Source organism: Marmota flaviventris, chromosome 1 (genome assembly GCF_047511675.1).
Source record: "Marmota flaviventris isolate mMarFla1 chromosome 1, mMarFla1.hap1, whole genome shotgun sequence".
Lineage (NCBI taxonomy): Eukaryota > Metazoa > Chordata > Mammalia > Rodentia > Sciuridae > Marmota > Marmota flaviventris.
Window position 1 is genome coordinate 207,426,756 of NC_092498.1, and position 23,267 is coordinate 207,450,022.

The 23,267-nt window shown below is 42.5% G+C and overlaps 1 protein-coding gene across 1 annotated transcript; it reads left to right on the forward strand.

Moving 5' to 3' along the window:
* Nucleotides 1-43: 43 nt before the first annotated feature.
* On the forward strand, nucleotides 44-21,078 carry LOC114090062 (zinc finger protein 709-like). Its single transcript, XM_027932101.3, has 4 exons — nucleotides 44-482; nucleotides 16,796-16,922; nucleotides 17,132-17,192; nucleotides 18,856-21,078. Exons 1-4 carry the CDS (start codon nucleotides 480-482, stop codon nucleotides 20,330-20,332), a joined length of 1,668 nt encoding a protein of 555 aa, XP_027787902.1. The 5' UTR covers nucleotides 44-479; the 3' UTR covers nucleotides 20,333-21,078.
* The last annotated feature ends 2,189 nt before the right edge of the window (nucleotides 21,079-23,267 follow it).

The following is a 23,267-nucleotide window of genomic DNA, read 5'->3' on the forward strand; positions in this document are numbered from 1 at the left end:
GTTCCTCAATAAAAGGGCATTTTTCTCCCACACAAGCCTTGTTGGTTCTTTCAGTTATGCTAACAGGCTTAGCGGTCCCCTTTAACAGGAGGAATAAACAGGTGACCGCTAGGAGGAAGTCCTCAAATGCAAACGTCCCTCAGGGGAGGGAATCTGGGCTGTAAAGTGCTTCGGCTGGAATCCTGCCATTATTGAGACAGATAGGTGATCCCTTCTGTCACTCAGGCTCCAGGGGGGCGGGCCCTGTACCATAGCCAATCAGACGCTGCTTCAGGCTGCTGGGAGAGTTCAAGGAGCAGCGCCAGTGTGAGGCTGCTAAAGCTCAGAAGCGGTGCAAAAACGTGGCGCTGTCTGGCGCTGCCACCTGCGGGATCCCTGCTCATTGCTGAGCCCCTGGTGGTTCACCTCCCATTGCTCCTTGACCTCCACTTCCGACGGAAGCCACAGGGAAGACACCTGGACACCGCACGAGTCAGGAGATGGTGAGAGTGCTGGCCAGATTGAGATGGTCAGTCACCTGGGGTGGGGTGTGGGACAAAGGGCTGAGGCCAGTGAGCCCAAGCTCAGGACCACCTTGAGGGTGCTAAGGGAGGAAAATGCAATTCCACGTGAATTCGACTGTGGCGGGACCCAGCCTCCGGGTGGCAGCCGGGGCTGCAGCCAGAGTCCTCCGCCGGAGCCGCTGGGCCCCCGCCTGCCGGGTGCTGCGGGGCGGGCAGGCGGGTCCCGGCGCTGGGTCGCGTTGCCTGTTCCTGCAGCCGTCCCCGAGCCTCCTCTGGGCTGCTCCGCCCGTGTCTCCCCAGGCTGGGCGCCGGCGGGAGGGTCCGTGGGACCGCGACTCTGCGGAGCTTGGACCTGGGGGGACCCAGCCCGCCTTTCTCTTTAGTGGTGGTTGGTTTTCCTTTGATCTTACAGGTTCCAGGTAAGCTTCGTCCAAACTCTACGACCAGCCCCCAGCCCAGGGCGCCTGCCTTTCCTACTTTGCCAAACTGTTTGCGAAGGGGATGGGCGTGGGGACGTTCCCCATCCCGTGAGCCTTCCTAACATGACTGTTACTGTCCTCTGATTTTTTTTTTTTTTCTACTCCTCGTTTTAAACAAAGGAAATGCTGTTTGAGGTGGGACTTGACTTTATTTGGAAGGCGTATGGCCGTAGGGTGTTGTGGGGCAGGTCGCTCAGAAAACACACCAAGTCCCAGTTTTGTCCAAATTTGAAGAGTCTTGTAGCCATTAGGCTGGTGACTGCTCCAGGCACAGTCACCGGCCTGAGCATTTTAGGATATTTAAAGGCAAAAACTGCAAAACCCACATCGGGGTTGACATAGCTGTAAGCAAGCAGGTACAGAAGCTGAACTGGGCAGTTAGCGAGACAATGCAGTGGGTGCATTGGTATTTCCCATGGGACTTTCCAGGTTGGCATAGCAGAAAGCAAGAAGAAGGGAAGTGGGTCAAAATGACCCTAGTTGGGTACAAGTTAGAGAATGGTTGCTAACGTCTAGACAGTCATTGCCCAAGAAACATGGGACCCAAAGAGAGAACAATTTTGCATTGTATAAGAATTGCCATTTTGTGTTGCCATGTATGCTATGCTAGGTAACTGTTAGTGGGTATAGAGGCAGGACTTTCCCGTGGGAGAAGCATTTCTTACATGATATGGAGTCTCAGGGTAAAATGGAGTCTGTTTGGTCATTGCCCATATAGCCTGGTCCATAACAAGGGGAAGCCCCAACCCCTGGACCTGCAGGGATCTCCATGATCAGACAAAGAACTTTAAACCAAAATAAAGAGGGCTGATCAGCTGCCTCACCCAAAAGCCAGTCTGGCATAAGAGCAGGGTTTTTATTATAGCACAATTAGTTACAAAGGCGGGTGTCTTGGGAACTTAGAGCTAACAGGGTTCTGGCAAGCACAATGCAAGGGCAGATAGCAGATTAATGATCTACACTCCTTAACATTTCAAGGTAGGGAGTAAATTCAGATTCCAACATCAGAATTAATGAGGAGCCACTGAGTTTTCAGGGAGGGTTGTTATTTGGTCGGGGAGAGCCTGGCAAGGGTGAGTTCAAAGCATGGGCAGGAATTCCAAACTAGTTTAAACATCAAAATATGGTCAGGCCAAATAGAAATCTTATATTTTACAGTAAAACAGAAATGAACTTTTTCATGACCTTGTGAGATGGCTCCCTGTGAGCTGCAAGACAGGCTGAATAAATGTTAGCTGCAGAGTGGGCTGAACACTGCACCCCCACCCATCTGGTTCCTTATCGCTTGTTTGCCTCAAGGCTGAACACTGAATCCCACTCAAGGCTGAACACTCAACCCTCACTTGTCTGGTGCAAGGAAACCCATAACTGGCCCCTGCCTGATCTGTCTGAAGGCAGAAGATGACACCCTTGGCAAGTACTGTGTGACCCAATCCCTGTATGCCAACAGAGCAGCTTGCAGACCCAGAGACACTGTTAGATTTAAACACACAGCAAAAGGGATGTAAGACCTCCTTTCTCTTGCTTTGCTGTCTCCCTCTCTCTCGTCTCTCCTTCCCTGCTCTCTCTCTTTCTCCTTTTCTCATTGATCAGACACCACCGAAATAAAGATCTCTTGCTCAGAGTGTCATGGTCACTTTCCTTTCACTCCCAATCTTAAAATGGAATTAGGCTGGGTTCTTCAAGAATTTCTGTTTTTGTAGGGAGGAGCAAACAGGAGTAGAAACAGGGTGGGACAGGAATGGAGCAGGGGGTGGTAACCTTAGACCCTAGACTAACTCTATCCAGTTTCCCTCTGAAGTCACCCTGCTTTTAGAGTGACCTTGCTCAGGCTGAGGGTGGGTCAAAGATCACAGACCGAGAGGAAAGACAGTTCAGAAAAAGCTTGCTTAATAAGTGTTAGATTTAGTTAAATGGTGCCCCGTTTGTGGGGTGTGAAAGATTTTACAGAGTCTAAGTGCAAAGCAAAGTTTTATTCAATTTCCCAGGGAGAAAAGGGTCAGATACCATAGGCAGCATAATCGCAAAATGAGCAATGCAGACTCCATAGGTTCTGCGAAGCTGTGTGTTTATTCCCAGACTCAATCACTCAGGCACCCAAGGGGCTCACTTTCTGGTTAGAATTGAATTTTATCGGGTACAATGAGGATGGTTTAATCGTTGGAAACTGCTGACATGCCGATGGGACAGTCAGGGAACTAGTTGTGCAGGTTAAAAGTTTAACTCAGCAAGGCAGGTGTAAAAAAGTTGACGAGTCCTTGCTTCCCCGATGTTGAAGAATAACACCAAAGAAGCACGCCGAGGCAAGGTCAGAGTAGAAATTAGAAGTTTATTAAAGGACAGCAGAAAAGACTTCTCCCGGAGGAAGAAGGGGACCCAAGAGGTGGAATCCGTGGAAGGGATGTTGTCTCCCCTTTTTATAGTTCTTTCAGTGATGGAATGTAGGTGGGAAGGCCCGAGGGGTGGGACACAGGTGGGCCAAAGAAGTAATCTGGTCAGGAAGGACTTCTGAGTCAGCACCTTTTTGCTGGGGGCTGTTCATTAACATTTCTTTGAGGTGGACTTTGGCCTAGGGCCTTCTCGGGACTTCATTAACATTCCATGAGTTGTCCTGTGTTTTCCCTGAGTCATTCTCCGCATGGTCTCCATTTTAGATTTCACTCGATATTAGACCGATTTATCTAACTACACTGACTACCTAACTTTAAATCTGGCTTCAGGAGGAGATAGGAGCTCTGATCCCTACTGATGAAAACTCAAATCCCAAATCCCACCCATTGCTTTTCTTCTTCCTCTGGGATTCATTGTTGCCCAGATGTTTGTTCTTTACTGTGGGGGAAGACCAAAATTTAGGGCCCATCATTCAGAGTCTGTCTCATTCCCTCAGGGCGCATTGTTCCTGGAGAAGGATTTACTGGGAGAGGCTTAGTGTTGGGCTAATTTCCCTCCTTCCTCTGGAGCCCCACCTGTCTTTTTTTTTGGGGGGGGGGGGGCTGTCCCAGGAATATTAGTTTCCATAAGGCTTCAGGCTGTGGTTTATAGCCAGGATCAAAGAGCGAAGCCTTCAGTATTGATTGCTTGCCTGGGCCCAGAAGTTGGCACCTCAGGTCTACCTGGGGACTTTTTAAGTTTTGTCTAGCAGGTTATGGGTGGGTTTGTGGCTTTTCTCTGGATGGCTTGCGTAGATGGTAGATAACTCTTTGACTTAGAAGGGAACATTAAGAGTGGGGTAGGGAACATTAAGGGTGGGGTAGGGAACACTAAGGGTGGGGTATCTCCTAGGGTAAGATCAGAAAATGGAATCACTTATGTCAAGAGCATAAATTTGAGATTAAAATAAATTTTCCCCCTGCCCCCTTCTCCCGAGATTACAATAAATATTTTGTTTTAGCTAATCATTTGGGAAGTGTGTGTCTGGTTTTAATAGTTTAAAAGGAAGGAGAATCATCTAACTAATGGGAAGAGTTTTGTGCTAGATCAAAAGTCTTGAGAGGTGAGAGTTCCTTAATCATCACTATTTATCAGGATTAAGCTCTTGGGTCAACTCAGCAGCTATAGCTTGTTGTAGGGTCAAACGAGGCAAGGCACCGAAGACAGCAGGAAACAGTTTTATTTGGCTGCAGCCAGGTTCAGAGGGTACAGCCTTTGCTGTAATCTGAAAGAAAAGTGACCACAACACTCGGAGCAACCTAAAGATCTTTATTGCAGCAGTGCAACAAAGAGAAAAGAAAGAAGGAGAGAGAGAGAGAGAGAGAGAGAGAGAGAGAGAGAGAGAGAGAGAGAGAGAGAGAGAGAGAAGAGAGAGAGAGAGAGAGAGAAGAGGAGAGATGAAGAGGGAGAGAGCAAGAACAAGAGAGAGACAGAGAGCGCACACAAGAAAGACAAAGAGAGCAAGAGAGAGAGCAACAAGAGAGAGGGGGGCCTGGCAGGAGGGAGTTTTTATAGCCCAAATCTAATGGGGCCTCTGGGTCTGCAAGCTGCCTTGTTGGCCCAAGGGGGGGGGGTTAAGTGTTCAGCCTTGAGCGGGGTTAAATGTTCAGATTTGAGGCAAACAGGTGATAAAGGACCAGATAGAGGGGGGTTTGAGTGCGTGGGCTATCTTGCAGCCAACATCTGTTCAGCCTGCCCTGCAGACAACACAGTTCAGCCTGCTCTGCACCCAACATAATCAATCAATCCCCTGAATCCTGAGTTCAGGGAGTTTCAGTGTTTTATACCTAGCATATAAGGGGAGGGGCTCAGAAGTTCACAGTCTGCAGAAGTTCACATAAAAGCAGCTTTTTCTTTCACTGTTCTGTGCAAGTTAACTCTTCAAGGACAACACCTGAGAAGGGGAGAGCCTCTTCTCCCCTTTCTTTCCTCCCCCTGCCAGCTGTTACCAGGGAGCCCTTTTGTAGCTTATCTTAGAAATGTAGACATCTCTGTGAATCCCAGCTCAAGGCCAGAGGCCTTGTTTGCACATTTCTACAAAGTACTGTACTGGATACGTTTGTGAAAAACTAGTAAGGGGGTGTCCAGCACCTGGAGTGCTGGTATCTTCTCAGCCAGTGGCCAAGTAAACAGGGCGACATGAAAATAGGAAGTTTATCTACTTTGGACTCTTTTGCTGACAGTCCTAAAATCAGCCATGGTGAAGAGGGCTTTTCTGTGGAGAAAGGGGGTGCCACTTCAATCCCCCCTTTAATGATGCTCCCCATAATTTAATCCTTTAAATTTAAGAGCATCATTACCATTATCTTAGCTTAAAGCCTTATACAATGTCAAAACCTTAGTTGTTATCATCCTTTCAACAGTAGCTTCTACAGTGGACCCAATAGTTTTAGTGCACAGTGGAGCCAAATATGGGAGCAATGACTAGGTTAATAGCAGAATACCAACTATACCAGTTAAGCTTTTAAATCTACCAAGAGTTGAAAGCCATCTCCCAAAAGCATGTTTGGGACCCAAACTTTAATGCCCTTCTAGGTATGAACTAGGACATGTGCTAGTTCTCTTGTGTTGTTGGTTATATCCTTAACTGTTTGTCTATTGTCATCCATTGGATGCAATAATCTGAGCTATTGAACTCTCCACATATATTTTTTTTCCTCAGCCAGTAAGTAATCTAATGCCAAGTGGTTTTGATAATTAGCCCCTTGCATCTGGTCTGTTGTGTGGCTAGGAGGTCAAAGGCTGGGGCAGTCTGATTAATAATAATTTCTAGTACAGCTTGTAAGTGAATAATTCTTTTTAACAAGTAAATAGGAGTTCTATAACTCCAACTGCCATTTTGTGCTCAGGTATCTGGAGCATAAGTGGCAATAATCCTCTAGAGTGGCCAGTTTCCTTCACCCCAAGATTGGTGACCTCCTAAATCAAGTCTCTTTCCAATGGACCTCTTTTTCTTTCCAAACAGTCATCCATCTATAACATTCCTCTGGTGGGACAGGTCCTAAATATATGTTTTACCACCTCTTGGTTATAGTGGATTGTCTTGACACATGGTTCACATGATCTCCATGGTTGGAATAGGAGAAGGGCAGAATCCCTTATGGTTATCAAAGGAAACCAAACTAAATAATAGACTAACATTTTGGTTAGCATAGGTTAAACAGCATGAATCAATAAAGCCAAACTAATAACACCAAACAAATCCTAGAAAGCGTATATAAGCAAGATAAAAAAATGTAAGTGAAATTTTGTTATCCAGAGTCCAGTCAGTAGGAGTTACTGTTATCAAACCAGTAGCAAAAACCAGAGAACTGTGTATATCTCTAGAAGCAAGGGGTGGCAATGTATTACAGTATAAGAACTATCTCAGAGGTTGAAAGAATCCATTAGTCCTGGTGGGAAGTTTATCTTTCATTGGGCATTGATCAACCAGTCCCTCCTGTGTGGCTGAAACAGGGCCGTAGTCTCCTCAAGCTTCGGCCTGTGTAGACCAGTCAGCTTCCGGAGTGACTGGAGCAGGGCTGTTGTCCTTCTGATCCTCAAGCTTCTCCGGTGCTCCTTTTTCTTCAGGATGGTCAGCTTCAAGGGCGTAGCAGCATCTGGAGAGCACTCCTAGTCCGCAGCTGCAGGCGTGAGTCTGATGTAGTGAATCCAGGGACTTATCTCTGCAAACTTTACTGCAGTTGAGGTGGATAAAATAACAGTGAAAGGGCCCTTCCAAACAAGTTCAGGGGTTGAATATTTCATTCTTTCACTCAGACTCAATCTCCAGGCTTGAAGGAGTGTGCACCTGGATCAAATTTACTGACAATCTTTCTCTAACCCACTGGTTGAGAACCTGTAAAGTTTTCCCTAAGACCTGAAGCTGTCGTCTTAGGGTTAATTTTCTTATCTCTCTTAAGTCTCCCTGTAGTTCCCTAATAAGGGGGGGGGGGGGGCTCCCATATATTATCTCAAAAGAAAAGAATCCAGTCCTCCTAGTGGGAGTGGATCTAATCCTCAGCAGTGTCATAGGGAGGAGTTCATCACAATGTGAGTCTCCTGACACAGCTTACCCAAATGAGCCTTAAAGTCCTGTTCGTCCTTTGAACTTTACCAGAACTCTGCAGCCTATAGACAGTATGTAACTTTCATCTGATATTTAAACTCTTGGTCAGTAATCTGCCCCAAAGCTGGCCCATTGTTTGAGCCAATAATTATTGGGACAACAAATCTGGGAATAATTTCACAGAGAAGCATCCTGGTATCTCCTTAGCTTTTTCAGTGCAGGTGGGAAAGGCTTCCACCCAGTCAGAGTATGAACACAGAAAAAAACAAAAGTTATTTATAGCCCGGTGAGCATGGTAGTTCAGTGAAGTTTACTTCCAAGTCTTCAAAAGGGGCTCCTCCTATAGTTTGGATTCCTGGTGAAAGCTTTGGCCCCTGACAAGAATCGTTGTGAGCACAAACCTCATATTGTTTGCAGATCATCCAGGTGATGCTTGTGAGCTGGGGGTCTAGAAATGTTGACTCAGAACTGTCTCAAGTGCTGTATGTCCAACATATTTTCCTGCAGAACTGTTTGATAAAGGCTGGGGCTAGAAACTCCAGGATGGCTATTCCGGCCATCAGAAAATCTCCATTTTCCTCCTGGGAGAAAGTTTTCTTTTTCAGTCTTAAATCACTTACTTTCATGATGGGAGTATGTTGGCTCCCATTCTGTTAGCTAGTCGGTCAGGCAGAAGGGCAGCATTTAAACCTGGGACTGGATTTTCTTCCCATTTCTTGCAGACAGCTAACCTGGCCTCTCTGTCAGCTCTCCAGTTGCCCTGAAAAACCACAGTGTTTCCCTTTCGATGACCTTGGCAATATATAATCAGAACCTTCCTGGGAGCCCATAGTGCATCCAAAAGTTCCAAGAATTTCTTGCCTATACATCATGTCCCCCCCCTTTTTTTTTCCTCTCCTAAGTTAATTAGCCTACATAAGGCCCTATGAACATGAAGGGTAGTGAATGCATATTTTGAGTCTACGTAAATATCCACACAGACTCCTGCTGTCAACTGAGGTGCTTGAGTCAAAGCAATAAGTCTTACTTTTTGTGCTGAAGTTTCCTGAGGCAGAGGTTCTGCCTTGACAGTAGAGTCCAGAGTGACCATTGCATATCCAGCAAAACATACCTCATCTTTTATAAAACTGCTTCCATCTGTGAAGTACTCTGCATCAGCGTCCCCGAGGGCTGGTCTGTTAGGTCTCTCTGCTGGAGAACATTCCATCCATGACCTCAACACATTTGTGATCAGGATTTCCAGGTCCAATGGGCAGCAAAGTTGCTGGGTTTAGAGTTCTGACGACCTCAGCGTGGATACATGGGTTTTCATATAACATGCTCTGATATTTGACCATTTTTTAATTAGTCAACCAATAGTGTCCTTTATATTTTAACAATGTCAAAATTGAATGAGGAACTCCGACAACTAGTTCTTGTCCCATGGCCAGTTTATCAGTTTCTAACACCAGAAGAGCTGTGGCTGCAAGGGCCCGTAAAAAAAAGGTGGCCAGCCCTGGGCTACAGAGTCCAGCTGTTTGGACAAATAGGCCACTGGACGGTGCCATGTCCCCAGCATCTGAGTCAAAACTCCCATAGCCACTCCAGACCCATCATGGACATACACAAAGAAAGGCTTTGTGAGGTCAGGTGCACCTAATCCACGTGCACTGGTGAGTGCTGGTTTAATGTCCTCGAAGGCTCCCACATCAGAGGATCTCATTTTCCCCCTACCTCTCTAGTAGACGGGACTGTAGTGTGTGCCACTACACCCAGCTAAATGGTGATTTTCTTAGTTGTAACCTGAGTGGACAGAATAATGAGGTCTGAAAAAACAAAGAGAATTGTTGAAATAGATTATTTCGTACCAAGGAAGAATATAAACATCTGGGACTCGGGGTAGAGCTTACTATAAGCATTTGCAAGACCCTGGGTTCTATCCCAGCACCACAAAAAAAAAAAAAAAAAAAAAAAAAAAAAAAAGAAAGAAAGAAAGAAAAATAATAATAAGTAAATAAATTTAACTCCTAGCAATTAAGAAAATATACAGATCTCCGTGGAATCACATGCAGGTAAATAGACTATGGTTACTGCTGGTGAGTCTCCCTGATTTCAACTAGCTCTGCCCTCAGATGCCAACATAGATGGAGTTTTTTGACCTTGATAAAAATTTTTAAAATATATTTTTAAATGGTAGACACAATACCTTTATTTTATTTTTACATGGTGCTGAGGATCAAACTCAGTGCCTCACACTTGGTAGGCAAGTGCTCCACCACTGAGCCACAACCCCAGCCCTGATAAAATGTTTTGTACCTCAAAACATAGTCTAGGTTCCTGAATATTCCATGTGATCTTGGAAGAAGTGTGTACTTTGCTGTTGTTGGAGTGTCCTGTGACATCAAACACCTGAAGTTGCCAACTGATGCTCATGAGTTCAACTATTTCATTCCTGATTTTCTGCCTTCTTAATCTTTCATCAATAGAAGTGTGTTGAAGTCTCCAGATATATTTGAATATTAATTTTCCTTTCAGTTACATGTTTTTGCCTCATAACTTGATGCTTTGTTTAAGGGAATACCTATTAAGAATTGTTACATCTTCCTGGAGAATTGACTGCTGTATCATTATTTTATCCCTTTATTTCTTCTTTTTTTAAAAGGTACAGCTTGATTCATCTCAAATTAACATAGCTTCTACTTTTTTATTATTGCCCTAATTGTATATCTGTGCAATTATTATTTAATATAATTATTTAATATAATTAATTATATTAAATATGTCAGTATCTGAATGTTATCTTATTTTAAAAATATTTATTTACATTTTTTAAAATCATACATGAAAATTGAGTATCATGTAAAATATGTGTCTCAAAGTGTATTTGCATTGTGGAAAGGCTAAAGTGAAGTAACATATACATAACTTCATACCCATCATTATTTGTAATGAAAGCCCCTAAAATCTAATTCCTTCATGATTTTCCAGAGGACAACTTTGTCATTTTTATTTATTTATTCATTTTAATTTTTTAGTACTCAAAATCTTTCACATGCTACGCAAGCCCTCTACCAACGAGTTACACCCCAGCTGCTTTAAAAATTTTGAGACATGTCTTACTAAATTACCAGACTGGCCGGAAATTTATGATCTTCCTGCCTCAGCCTCCTGAGTAGCTGCGATCACGGGCTTGTACCCCATGTCCAGCGGAGTCCAGTTTAACTATGCTCATTGTAAGCACATGGCCCACCAATGATGGAGGCAGGAGACGGGAAGCAAACCTCCGAACAGCAAGCTTTCCTCCACTCTGCAGCAAAGTCAACCCCTCAGGCATGGGGGGGCTCATTTTCTGGGTATGGGAAATGGCCCCCTGGTTACAGAAGGCGTTTGGGTTTTATAGTTTACAATGAGAGTGAGTTATATCAATGGAGACTGCAGAGGTGCAGTTTGGACAGTCAGGGAGCTAGTTGTGCAGGTTAAAATTTTAACGCAGGAAGGGCAGTTGTAAAAAGTTTGAAATTGGGGCTGGGGCTGGGGCTCTGTGGTAGAGTGCTCGTCTCACATGTGTGAGGCCCTGGGTTTGATCCTCAGCACCACATAAATAAAATAAAGTTATCGTGTCCACTACAACTAAAAAAAAAATAAAAAGTTTGAAACTCCTTGTCACTGGGAAAAGCTCACAGCTTGGGGTCCGCTGCTTGCCTTCCTTCCTCTGGGACCCAATGATACCCAGAGCTTCACTATTTGCTTTTCTTCTTCCAGGACTCATCTGCAATGGGAAAGGGCCCAGCATTTCAAGATTAGCCTCCCCGCTTCAGGACCCATTGTGTTAGGGAAGGGGTAAACATTTGCTTTTGGTGGAGATGCTGGGGATGAACCCGGGAAGGCCCATTGCGAATGTTTGGCTAATTCACTCCCTCCTCCTGAGTGCACTTCCTCTGTTTTTCGAGGCGCTGTCTTATAGGAATATTGTTTTCCATAACCTTTCAGTCATCATGTTTTAATATAATCGATCTCTTGAAATTATTTTTACTATGCAACTATAATTTTGATCCTTTAAGATGTCTCCCCTGCCCTCTCCCTCCCTGGGTCTTCATATATAAAATGTTTTTTTCTTGAATAGAAAGTTGGGTCTTGTTTTCTGATCTGTCACTCTCTTTTAACGGATGCATACAGATGATTCACGTTTACAGTGATTATTGATATATTAATGAGTGTGGTCTTTGTAACTGTTTTTGATTTGTTCTAGTCGTTCCAGATTTTTATTTAAATTTCCCATGAGGTTCTGCCTTCTCATTTTAACTGTGCGTTTTGCTTCTATGTTGTCTTCTCCATCAGCACATCAAGTATATTTGTTTTCTAAATATTTTTAGTGATTTCCCAGGACTATCAAAATCTGTTTACAGGAAATCTAAATGCACTTTGGATACCGCTGGACTGTGTTCGTGGGCAACGAAGGGGGGGTCTTCGTTGCCCAGTTTCTCAGAAGGCCCCAGCTCCAGAGCACTAACACACTTTTCTTTGCGTCATCAGAGTTACTACCATTTGCTTCTTTCCAGAGAACTTCTTTCAACAATTCATATGACAGAGGTCTCCTGGTGACACAGTCTCTCAACTTGGTCCCGTTTTCTTTCCTTTTTTCAGGCTGTGTAGTTTCCACCATCTTATCTTCATGACGCTCTGCTCAGTTTGCTCAGATCCATAACTGAACATCTAGGGATGATTCATTGAAGCTGTGCTTTGATTACTGATTTGTAACTCTGCTGGTTCAGTATTTGCACATCCTCCTTCTGGTGTCCTTTAGTCCCTCGCTGCAGTCCCCTCTGCTCCTTTGAGCAAACCTCAGTCTGAAAGTCTTTGTCTGGTAGTTCAGTGCCTGAAGGTCCTCAGAAATGGTTTCTCTCCATTCACTTTTCCCCCATTTTTGAGCTATCTGTTCCTGCTTGTCCACATTCTTTGTGATTTTTTTCATCATTGTATTGGAAGGTGGCTGTGTGAATATCACTGTGACAAATCGGATTCTCCTGCTTTTCTGGTGTTGAGGCAGGAAGATTAGAGGGGGTTGAAATGGGGTTCTTCACTTCCTTTGAACTTTTGGTTCTAGAAATTTCTCAGTTGATTAGGGTTTGGGGAAATTTTTTTTTCTTCCTAAGAAAGAACTTATGAAAAAAATTAAAATTTTCAATGCCTTTTTCCCTTCTGGTATCAGAATCAGCTGGTGTTTTGTTTTTTTTTCTTTGATTGTTACACTGAGAACCTGGTAGGATTCTGTAGGTGAAACTCAGCTATTTTTAGGATCTGCTAAGAACTTGCTGAGTTTCTGTAGGTGAAACTCAGCTATTTTTAGGATCCCCCAGAAAATTTCACCTCTCCAACTGGTTTTCTTTCTGCCTTTGGCAAAATTCATCAGGGATGGTTTCCTACCTTGGTTAAGAGTTTCTGGTGTCGTAAGTTAATCCTGCTCAGGGTCTGCCTCTTTGTTTCCCCAGTTGGGAGATGAAGGGTAACCATTTTTTATTTTTGTCATGTTCTGTTTATTGCTCTATCTTCAGTGTTTAGAAAAGTCCTTGTTACCCAAAAGGCACTTAATAAATATAGTGCTGAGTGACAGGGTGGGTGGTACTTGCCTATAATCCCAGCTACTGAGGAGGCTGAGGCAGGAGGATGTCAAGTTTGAGGCCAGCCTCAGCAATATAGCAAGACTTGTCTCAAAATAAAAAATAAAAAAAGCTGGAGTTGCAGCTCAGTGGTAAAGTGCCCCTGAGATCAATCCCCAGCACCAAACCGAACCAAATAAAAAAAAACCCAATAACAACAAAGTAATTACTCACTGAATAAATAAGTCAAATAAATCTTCAAAGGAAATAGACAAGTCTTCGGTACCTCAGCAATAGCCTTCACATTATAGTCCATTTTGGTGCAAATTTCTGTGTAGTGGCTTTAGGCTGCCCTATAAGTGAAGGCCTTCCCTTATGTTTAAAGTGCAGGGGTTCCTATCTGTGGTGAATTCTTTTCTGGTGTCTCACAAGATAAGACTTATCAGCGAAGACTTTCCCACATTCAGAACATTCATTCATAAGGTTTTTGTCCAGTATCGAATTTTTAAATGTAAACCAAGGCCCAGCTTCTAACTGAGGGATTTTCTACATGGACAAGCTTTCTCTCCACTGTGAATTTTCTGATGGATGTGAAGTCTTGACTTCTGAAAGAAAGCTTCCTCCCATCTATCACTAGTATCATTTAGAAGTTTTTCCCATATAGATTTTAAAAAATTTGTTATTTTTAGTTACACATGACAGTAGAATGTATCTTGACATACACAAAGTATAACTTCCCATTCTTGTGGTTTACATGCTGTGGATTAGAGGTAGGTACGATGGCACATATCTCTAATCCCAGCAGTTCGGAACACTAAGGCAGGAGGATCTCGAGTTCAAAGCCAGCCTCAGCAACTTAGTGAAGCCCCTTACATGAACACAGGAAAGTTATATCTGGTTCATTCTGCTGTCTTTCTTATCCCCATTCCCCTACTCTTCCCTTCATTCCTTGGGTAATCCAGCGAACTTCTATTCATCCCTACTCTCTCCCCTTATTGTGTGTTAGCATCTGCATGTCAAAGAAAATATTTGGCCTTTGTTTTTTTGGGATTGGCTTATTTCACCTACCATGGTAGTCTCCAGTTGCATCCTTTTACCAGCAAATACTATCATTTCATTCTTCTTTATGGCTGAGTAATATTCCATTATGTATATATACCACATTTTCTTTATTCATCTGTTGAAGGGTGCCTAAGTTGGTTCCATAGCTTAGCTGTTATGAATTGAGCTGCTGTGAACATTGATGTGGCCACGTCACTATAGTTCCCATATGGATTTTGTTGTCATTGATGAAATGGGATTTTTCTTCTGGATGAATTTATTGCCGTACAGCTGAAACTCATAAGCCCTCTCTGGCATGAATTTTCTTTCTTTCTTTTTTTTTTTTGTACTGGGAATTGAACTCAGGGACACAACCACTGGGCCCATCCCCAGCCTTTTTTTGTATTTTATCTAGAGACAGGGTCTCATTGAGTTTGCCTAGTGCCCTGCCATTGCCAAGGCTGGCTTTGAACTCTCAATCCTCTTGCCTCAGCCCCCGAGTCCCTGGGATTACAGGCGTGTGCCACTGCACCCAGCTATGAATTTTCTTTTGATCAGTGATGTTTGATCTCTGGGCAAAGGCCTTCTCACATATCCTACATTTATAGGGTTCTCTCTTGTGTGTTCTCTGGTGTTTCACAAGCTCTGGCTTATAAATAAAAGCTTTGGCACAGTCCTCACATCTATATGGGTTCTGTCCTGTATGAATTTTTTAATGTGGGAAGAGTGACCCGGAACTAGCTCAGCATGTTTATCATGTAGGGTCTCATAACCAGGAAGTGAAACTGCAGAAGCTTTGTGAATTGTTCAGGCTTGTGAGTTATCAAGAGGCTTCTTTGTGCACTAAAATGTTATAGAGTTAGAACCATCTTGCGGCTATCCTGCTGTACCCAGAAAACCCTCTCTACTGGAACTTTTGATAACTGTTGGCCTCAGAGCCGAGGGTCCAGGTTGTTCACATCCTCGCCTTTCCCAGGCCTGGCTTTTGCCAACACCGCAGGATCAGCCGATGACTAGGGCTCGTTCGCTCTCCACAATTTAACCCTCTCCATTTCTTCTTCTCTTTGTGCACCACACTAAGGTAAGGTGATCAGAAGCCCGAGGCTCCCTTCTTTGGAGCTGGCAGGAGACTCAGACCACCCAACCTCTGCCCAGAGCTTCCCTGTAGCCTCCATGAATCTCTGAGGCCAGGCCTCTTGCCTTGCTCTCTCAAAGACAATTGCTGCCTGCTTGAGAGACCTGCCCTTCTCTCTTTGAGCCCTCAGTTCAGTGAGTAAAGCCTTTGCCTGTCTTCTCGTTTTTTTTTGTTGTTGTTGTTTTATGCCACATTGTCCTCAGTGTCAGCATCAGAACCATCCCTCTGGAGATGACCAGACCATAAGCGGGATGTGCAGACACTGACCACCTCCCCGTCTGTGTTTTCTTGTTCCATTTGCTGACCTGCTGTTTGCCTGACGGCCAGCATGCACTCTGACCTCTGCTTGCTCCGGGTCTGGGGATCTCCCGGTGTGACCTGTGCTACCCTGCTTATTATAAGCTACCTAGTCTGTGAATCGTAGCTCACAGTGCTTCTTTCAAGGCAGACATAAATAGGGATATGTTCTGTTCTTTCCCAAACTTAATTCTTTGTGTAAATGATTCATCATAAAGTATATTGACAAAAGAACAAATAAAAGGTCTGTGGTAAGATTAAGATGTAGTAGGGCTGGGGATGTGGCTCAAGTGGTAGCGCGCTCGCCTGGCATGCGTGCGGCCCGGGTTCGATCCTCAGCACCACGTACAAAACAAAGATGTTGTATCCGCCGATAACTAAAACAAATAAATATTAAAATTCTCTCTCTCTCTCTCCTCTCTCACTCTCTCTTAAAAAAAAAAAAAAAGGATCTGTTCCTTTAAAAAAAAAAAAAGATTAAGATGTAGTAGTACTAACACTATAAATATCCTCAGACTTCTGAAGATTCATAACAGAGCCTTGGCCATTCGTTAGAGTCTCCATAGGTGACCAATGTCCTAATTCCTCAGTCACTTTCCAGTCTTTTCTGTGTGATTTTTCACTAACCAGTGTTCTTTAAGAAACAGAAAGTACCTTATTTATGGTACAAATAAGGGCAGCTTCAAGTTGATTTAATCTCTAATTTTTAGTAAGTATTAAGGCAATTTCAAGGGAAAGTGTTACAGGTTCCTTTCTTGGCCTCATTAGGTCCCCACATTCTCATGACTGAGGCTGAAGCAAACTGTTTTCCATCCATCCAGTGGTGAGGGCCTTGGGCTTTTCAAAGTCCCTTCTTAGTGCTTTGAAAAATATTGCATCTGTTTCCAGGTACATTTGGAAAATGCGTTCTCTGAACATTGCTGGGAAATGACTGGTTTGTAGATTTGATTGAAGTTCAAATGACAGGAATTGACAGTGGAGTGTATCGGTGTCCTCTAAGCAAAACTCCCTGCCTGTTTGCTCCGTCTTCAACACTTAGATTTCAATTGACTGTTTCCCTCCCCAAGGCCTTATGTCTTATTTTCAATATGTTGTTTTATCTTGCAGTAGATGTGTCTCATTTGTGGATGTGGGTGGCACTAGGTACCACACCCAGGGGCTTTGTGTATGCCATGCATGGAATACATGCATGTCCCTAAGTAGATACCATTTTGTCCCCGTGAGTCTAGAAATGACTTTTTGATGTCTCTCTCCCTTCCTCTTGGAAATATATGTGGATGTTTTAGGAGCCCGTGACCTTTGAGGATGTGGCCATGAATTTCACCCAGGAGGAGTGGGCTCTGCTGGATCCTTCCCAAAAGCAGCTCTACAGAGATGTGATGCAGGAAACCTCTGGGAACCTGGCCTTTATAGGTAAAGGTGGCATGATTCCCTGGCTTGGTCATTGGAAAGCAAATGTCCCTTGTTCATCAGTGTTGCTGCATAATTCTGAACGTGAATTTGGGAACACTGGGGTGAAGACACGAGGCATGATCCTATTATACTTTGAATATAGCTAGAACCTAATAATTTTTCTATAATGTTGAATGATTCATAGTGGTTTTTCTGGGTCTACATTTTAGGAGAAAAATGGAAAGAACTAAATGTTGAAGATGAGTTCAAAAGCCCCAGGAAAAACCTAAGGTAATTTGCACTCATAAGGGAAAGCAGTGTTCCTGCAGAGTCTTGGAATGATAGGTATTTTTGAAACATGAGCACATGGTACAAATAAGGGCAGCTTCAAGTTGATTTAATCTCAGAAGTGTTCCCCCCAACTGTATACAGGTTGAGCATCTGATGTGACTTGGATCTGGAATGTCCCCCATAGGCTGATGTGTTGTAGGTTTGTACACAATGCAGCAATGTTCAAAGCTGGGGCATTGGGAAGTGATCAGATAAAGAAGGACCTAACCTTATCAGTGCATCAATCAATTAATAGATGCATAACTTTTTTTAAAGGAGGAATCTATTTTTATTTATTTTGAAAATATTCTTTGAGACAGGGTCTCGCTGAGTTGCTTAGGGCCTCACTAAGTTGCTGAGGCTGGTCTTAAAATTGTAATCCTCCTGTCTCAGCCTCCCAAGTCTCTGGAATGACAGGCATGCACTACTGCTCCTGGCATATATTCATAAGTGGATGGCATTCCTGGGAGGTGGCAGGGACTGTAGGAGATATGGACTAGTTGGAGGAAGTAGGGCCCTACAAGACTTCAAACATGCCCTGGAAGGCTTTATCTTTGCCTGACCCCCTTCCTCACGTTTGAGTTTTAGCCACCATTAGGGGAGCAACTTTGCTCTACCTCGCTCCCCACCATGATGTTCTGCCTCAAGCCCAAAGGGATGGAACCTATCAACTAGCAACTGAAACCTCTGAAACTATGGACCAAAAATAAATCTTTCATATTTTAAGTTGTTTTTCTTATACATGCTAATAGCCTCCATAATCAGAAAATCCCAAACCCCAAATATTAACTATATTGGAAACATTGGGAGCAATATAATGCTAGGAGTGACACTTTCTCATATGTGTATATGTGTGTGTGTACATACACACACATAGTTTTATGCACAAAATTATTAAAATTTTTATATTACCTTCAGATTTTTGGTATAATGTATATGTGAAACAAAAATGAATTTTGTAAAGTAGAAGACATATTAAAGATATCTCATTATATCTGTGCAAATATATAAAAATCCAGTGTATTTTTGGCCACTATATAAGGAATACTCAAGTACCTACCATATAGAACCACATATAAATACCAACTCTTTGTAATAGCTGTTTTGGAAACTTTCTACTGAGTGTTCAATCCATTGATGTTCAAAAATTCTTACAGGGCACAAAACCAGCACTTCTGTAGCAAAAAAAAAATTTTTTGGGGGGGAGGTACTGAGGATTAAACCCAGGAACACTTGACCACTGAGCCACGTCCCCAGCCCTATTTTGTATTTTATTTAGAGACAGGGTCTCACTGAGTTGCTTCATGTCTTGCACTTGATGAGGCTGGCTTTGAACTCACGATCCTCCTGTCTCAGCCTCCTGAGTCACTGGGATTGCAGGTGTGCACCACTGCGATGGCAGAAATTATGGAGGCACCACTGGGATAGTAAATTATTAATAATTAAAACCTAGGGGCTGGGGTTGTGGCTCAGTGGTAGAGTACTTGCCTAGCATGCTTGAGGCAACTGGGTTCGATCTCCAGTACCACATAAAAAAACTAAACAAAGTTATTGTGTCCTTGTACAACTAAAAATATTAAAAAAACAAACAAAACCTTAGTAATGTGCTTCTCATTTTTTACAGAAGTCAAGTGGTTGAGAGACTCTGTGAATGCAAAGGAGATAGTCAGTGTGCGGAAAACCTTAACTGGACTCCAGAGCATATTTTGAAGGAAAAAACTCCTCCAGGAGTAACACCATGTGAAAGTCCTGTGTGTGGAGAAGTGACCATTGGTCATTCATCCCTAAAGGTGCCCCTGAGAGGTCCCACTGAACACGAACCATGTGAGCATCAGGAATATGGAGAGAGGCCATATAATCAGAAGGAGTGTGGGAAATCCTTCAGCTATTCTCAGTGTTTGCAGACTCATGAAAGGACTCACAGTGGAGAGAGACCCTGTGACAAAAAATGTGATGAAGCCTTTAGGTGTTCTAGTCCTGTTGGAAATCAAAAAAGGACTCACACTGGCGAGAAGCCTTATAAATGTAAGCAATGTGGGAAAACCTTCGCTCGTTCTAGTATCCTTGTAGAGCATGAAAGAATTCACACTGGAGAGAAACCATTTGTGTGTAAGAGTTGCGGCAAAAGATTTACTCGTTCTAGTTCCCTTTACACACATGAAAGAATTCACACTGGAGAGAAACCCTTTGTTTGTAAGCAATGCAGTAAAGCCTTCTGTGATCAGAGTTCCCTTCGATACCATGAAAGAATTCACAGGGGAGAGAAGCCATATGTATGTAAGCAATGTGGGAAAGCCTTTGCTTGTTCTGGTACCTTTCGAAAACATGAAAGAATTCACGAAGAAGAGAAACCCTATAAATGTCTGCACTGTGTGAAAGCCTTCCGTTCTGACAGTGCCTTTCGAAAACATAAGAGAGTGCATACTGGAGAGAAACTCTATGTATGTCCGCATTGTGGTAAAGGCTTTGTTTATTCCATTTCTTTTAAGTACCATGTAAAGACGCACAATGGAGAGAGAGAAAAGAAACCCTATGAATGCAAGCAGTGTGGTAAAACGTTCTATAGTGCCAATTACCTGAAAGAACATGAGAACATTCACAGTGGAGAGAAACCCTATGAATGCAAGCAGTGTGGTAAAGCCTTCCATAATTCCGCTTCCCTCCGAAGACATAACAAAGTGCACACTGGAGAAAAGCCACATGTATGTGAGCAATGTGGGAAAACCTTTGCTTCTTCTAGTTCCTTTCGGAGACATAACAAAGTTCACACTGGAGAAAAACCACATGTATGTGAGCAGTGTGGGAGAGCCTTTGCTTGTTCTAGTTCCTTTCGGAGACATAACAAAGTTCACACTGGAGAAAAACCACATGTATGTGAGCAGTGTGGGAGAGCCTTTGCTTGTTCTGATTCCTTTCGGAGACATAAAAGAACTCACACAGGAGAGAAACCCTATAGATGTATGCACTGTGGAAAAGCCTTCAGTTCTGACAGTGCCTTTAGAAGACATAAAAGAAAAAAAATGCATACTGAAGAGAAACCATATTTTGACAGCATTGCAGCAGAGCCTTCATTTATCCCTCTTCATTTAAATACCACGTAAGAACGCACAATGGAGAGAAACCTTATGTGTATGAGCAATGTGGGAAAACCTTCCTTATTTTGAATCATTTTATAGCACATGAACAAGCTCATAGGGGCAAATCCTATGTGTGTAAGCAGTGTGAGAAAATCTTGTTTCCCAGTTCCCTTCAAATACATGAAAGATTATACACTGGAGAGAGACCCTACGTTTGTGAGCAGTGTGGGAAAGCATTCCGTTGTTCCACTGCCCTGAGAACCCATAAAAAAACGCACAGTGCAGCGAACCTGTACGAACTCAAGCAGTGTGGTAAAGCATTTGGTGATCCCAGTTCCATGAAAACATGAAAAAATTCACAGTGGAGAGAAACCCTATGTATAAAAGTCTCCATTTGGCTCACACATGTGGATGCACACTGAATCAAACCTTGTCATTGTGAAGAAAAAAAATAAAACCCAAGAAAGTTATTAGTTGAAACAGTTTCAATTAATGAAAAATTGTCATGTAATGCAATCTTATGAGTAATATGAAGAACTCGATGCAAAGTAATTTGTGTAAAATACTCCAGAAAATACGCAATCTGAAGGAAATACTACAAGTTATTATTTTTTTTTTTAATATTTATTTTTTAGTTTTTCGGCGGACACAACATCTTTGTATGTGGTGCTGAGGATCAAACCCGGGCCGCAAGCATGCCAGGAGAGCGCGCTACCGCTTGAGCCACATCCCCAGCCCTACTACAAGTTATAATAAAGATATTGTGTTTATCAGTGGCTCTTTCTTGTTGTGGGGGAGTAATGGGAGTCGCATCCAAGGGCACTGTACTACTGAGCTACATCCCCAGCCCTTTGTTCAGGCAATACAGAGGGTGGAGCATCATACTCCATACAACCCCACCTACAACTGCTGAGAATATTTTGAACTCCAATGGAAAGAATTCTTTAAATTTTTGCCACAGTCCAGCTGCAGCAAAATAACCGGGGGTGGGGGTGGGGGGTGGGGGGGGGTGGGGGGGGTGGGTGACGAACAACTTGTGTATGTTGATACAGCAGGAGTGGGAGCCGTTTATTGTAGGACAGGAGCAGTATTTATACATTCCACACAGCTTATCTAATTAGCATAAACTAGATACAGCAGTCAACCAATCAGGAATCTCCACACTTAATGGCTTGCTTTTGTTACTTCTCAAACCACTCCCTCTGGCATTTTGCCAGGCGCCATCCAGACTTGTTTACAGGCTCTAACATTCCCCTGGCAAAATGCCAGGTGTTATTTTGACTTGTTTACAGACTCTAACAAATTTTCATCAAGGTTTTAAAATTTTTTTAAAAATTATTTTTCTCTGTTTAATTATTACCTTGATGGTACATGGACATTTATACAGTTTAAAATTTTTCTTCTAGTATTTTTGAAGCCAGTTTTTTTTTTTTTTTTTTTTTCACGGATTAGGTTTTTTGTTAAACAGGATGCTTGATTAGTATATTTTAGTATTGTTTTGTATTTATTTTTAATTTTTAAAGTTTTTTACTTTACATATTTTTTTTCTTCTACCTGTTTCCCTTGATTCTCTTCTGCTAGCAGCCAATCTCTATTCTCTTTCACGCTTCCTTTAATTTTTTACTTCTCTCCTCCCTCATAATCTCACAAGCTATCACTTCTGTTTTCTCTGTCCACCATTTGAAAGTATAAACCCTTTTGCAAGCTGGTTGTTATTATTGTAGGCAATAACTGATCATATCATTTCTGTTTATTATGATAATTAACTTTGTAGACATCATAGTAGAAATATTTGGTTTAATGCTATATATTGTTTGTTGTTAATTATTTGTCTACCCCTTGAGGTACGTTAAACCTTCAGAGACACTGTAAGTCCACAAGATAGAAACTCTGCTGCCTCAGATCCATATTGTTAGATGGGTAGACATACAAACAACATGAAAAATCATCACCTCAAGCAAACTAAGATACTTCAATAACAGAATCCATTGACACCACAGTGGAAGAAATGTTAGAGAAGGAGTGAATATCAGAGAAAATACAGAAAGTAAAAGGTCACTTCAATAGAGAGAGGCAGAGAAGATTGGGGGGGGGAAGAACTCTTTGAAATGAAAGAATCAATAAACCAAATTCAACATTCAATGGAAAGCATCACCAATAGACGAGATCACTTGGAAGACAAAACCTCAGGCAATGAAGACAAAATATATAACCTTAAAAATAAAGTCAACCATAGTGAGAAGATGTTAAAATATAAACAGAACTTTCAAGAACTATGGGTTAACATGAGAAGACTGAACTTAAAAATTTTTCTCATCAGGATAGATGAAGACGTGGAGATACAAATCAAAGGAATGCACAATCTTTTCAATGAAATAATAGAAAATTTCCCAAACCTAAAGAATGAAATGGAAAATCAAATACAAGAGGCATACAGGATCCCAAATGCACAAAATTAAAACAGACCCATACCAAGGCACACTATAATGGAAATGCCTAACATACAGAATAAGGATAGAATTTTAAAGCTGAAAGAGAAAACTATCAGATTACTTATAGGAGGAAACCAATTCAGATCTCAGGTGATTTCTCAACCCAGATCCTCAAAGCTAGGAGTTCCTGGAATAACATACCAAACTCAAAGAAAATGGGTGCCAACCAAGAACCCAAATCCAGCAAAATTAAGCTTCAGATTTGAAGATGAAATAAAAACTTTCCATGATAAACAAAAGAAAAGGAATTTGAAACTAGAAAGCCTGCACTACAGAACATTCTTACCAAAATATACCATAAAGATGAAATGAGAAAAGTGAAAACCAGCTTGTTTTTGTAGGAACTACACTAAAAGAATAGTCAAATGAGAAACTAATGCAAGTTAAAAACTAGAAATAGGTGCTAGAGTTGTGGTTCAGTGGTAGAATGCTTTCCCCACATGCGTGGGGCACTGGGTTTGATCCTC

What these genes read in the sequence shown, in the direction of transcription:
- LOC114090062 (XM_027932101.3), top strand. An exon ending in TGGGAACCTGGCCTTTATAG is followed by an intron (nt 16,923 to 17,131) that starts GTAAAGGTGGCA and finishes TCTACATTTTAG; the next exon opens with GAGAAAAATGGAAAGAACTA. An exon ending in AGCCCCAGGAAAAACCTAAG is followed by an intron (nt 17,193 to 18,855) that starts GTAATTTGCACT and finishes CATTTTTTACAG; the next exon opens with AAGTCAAGTGGTTGAGAGAC.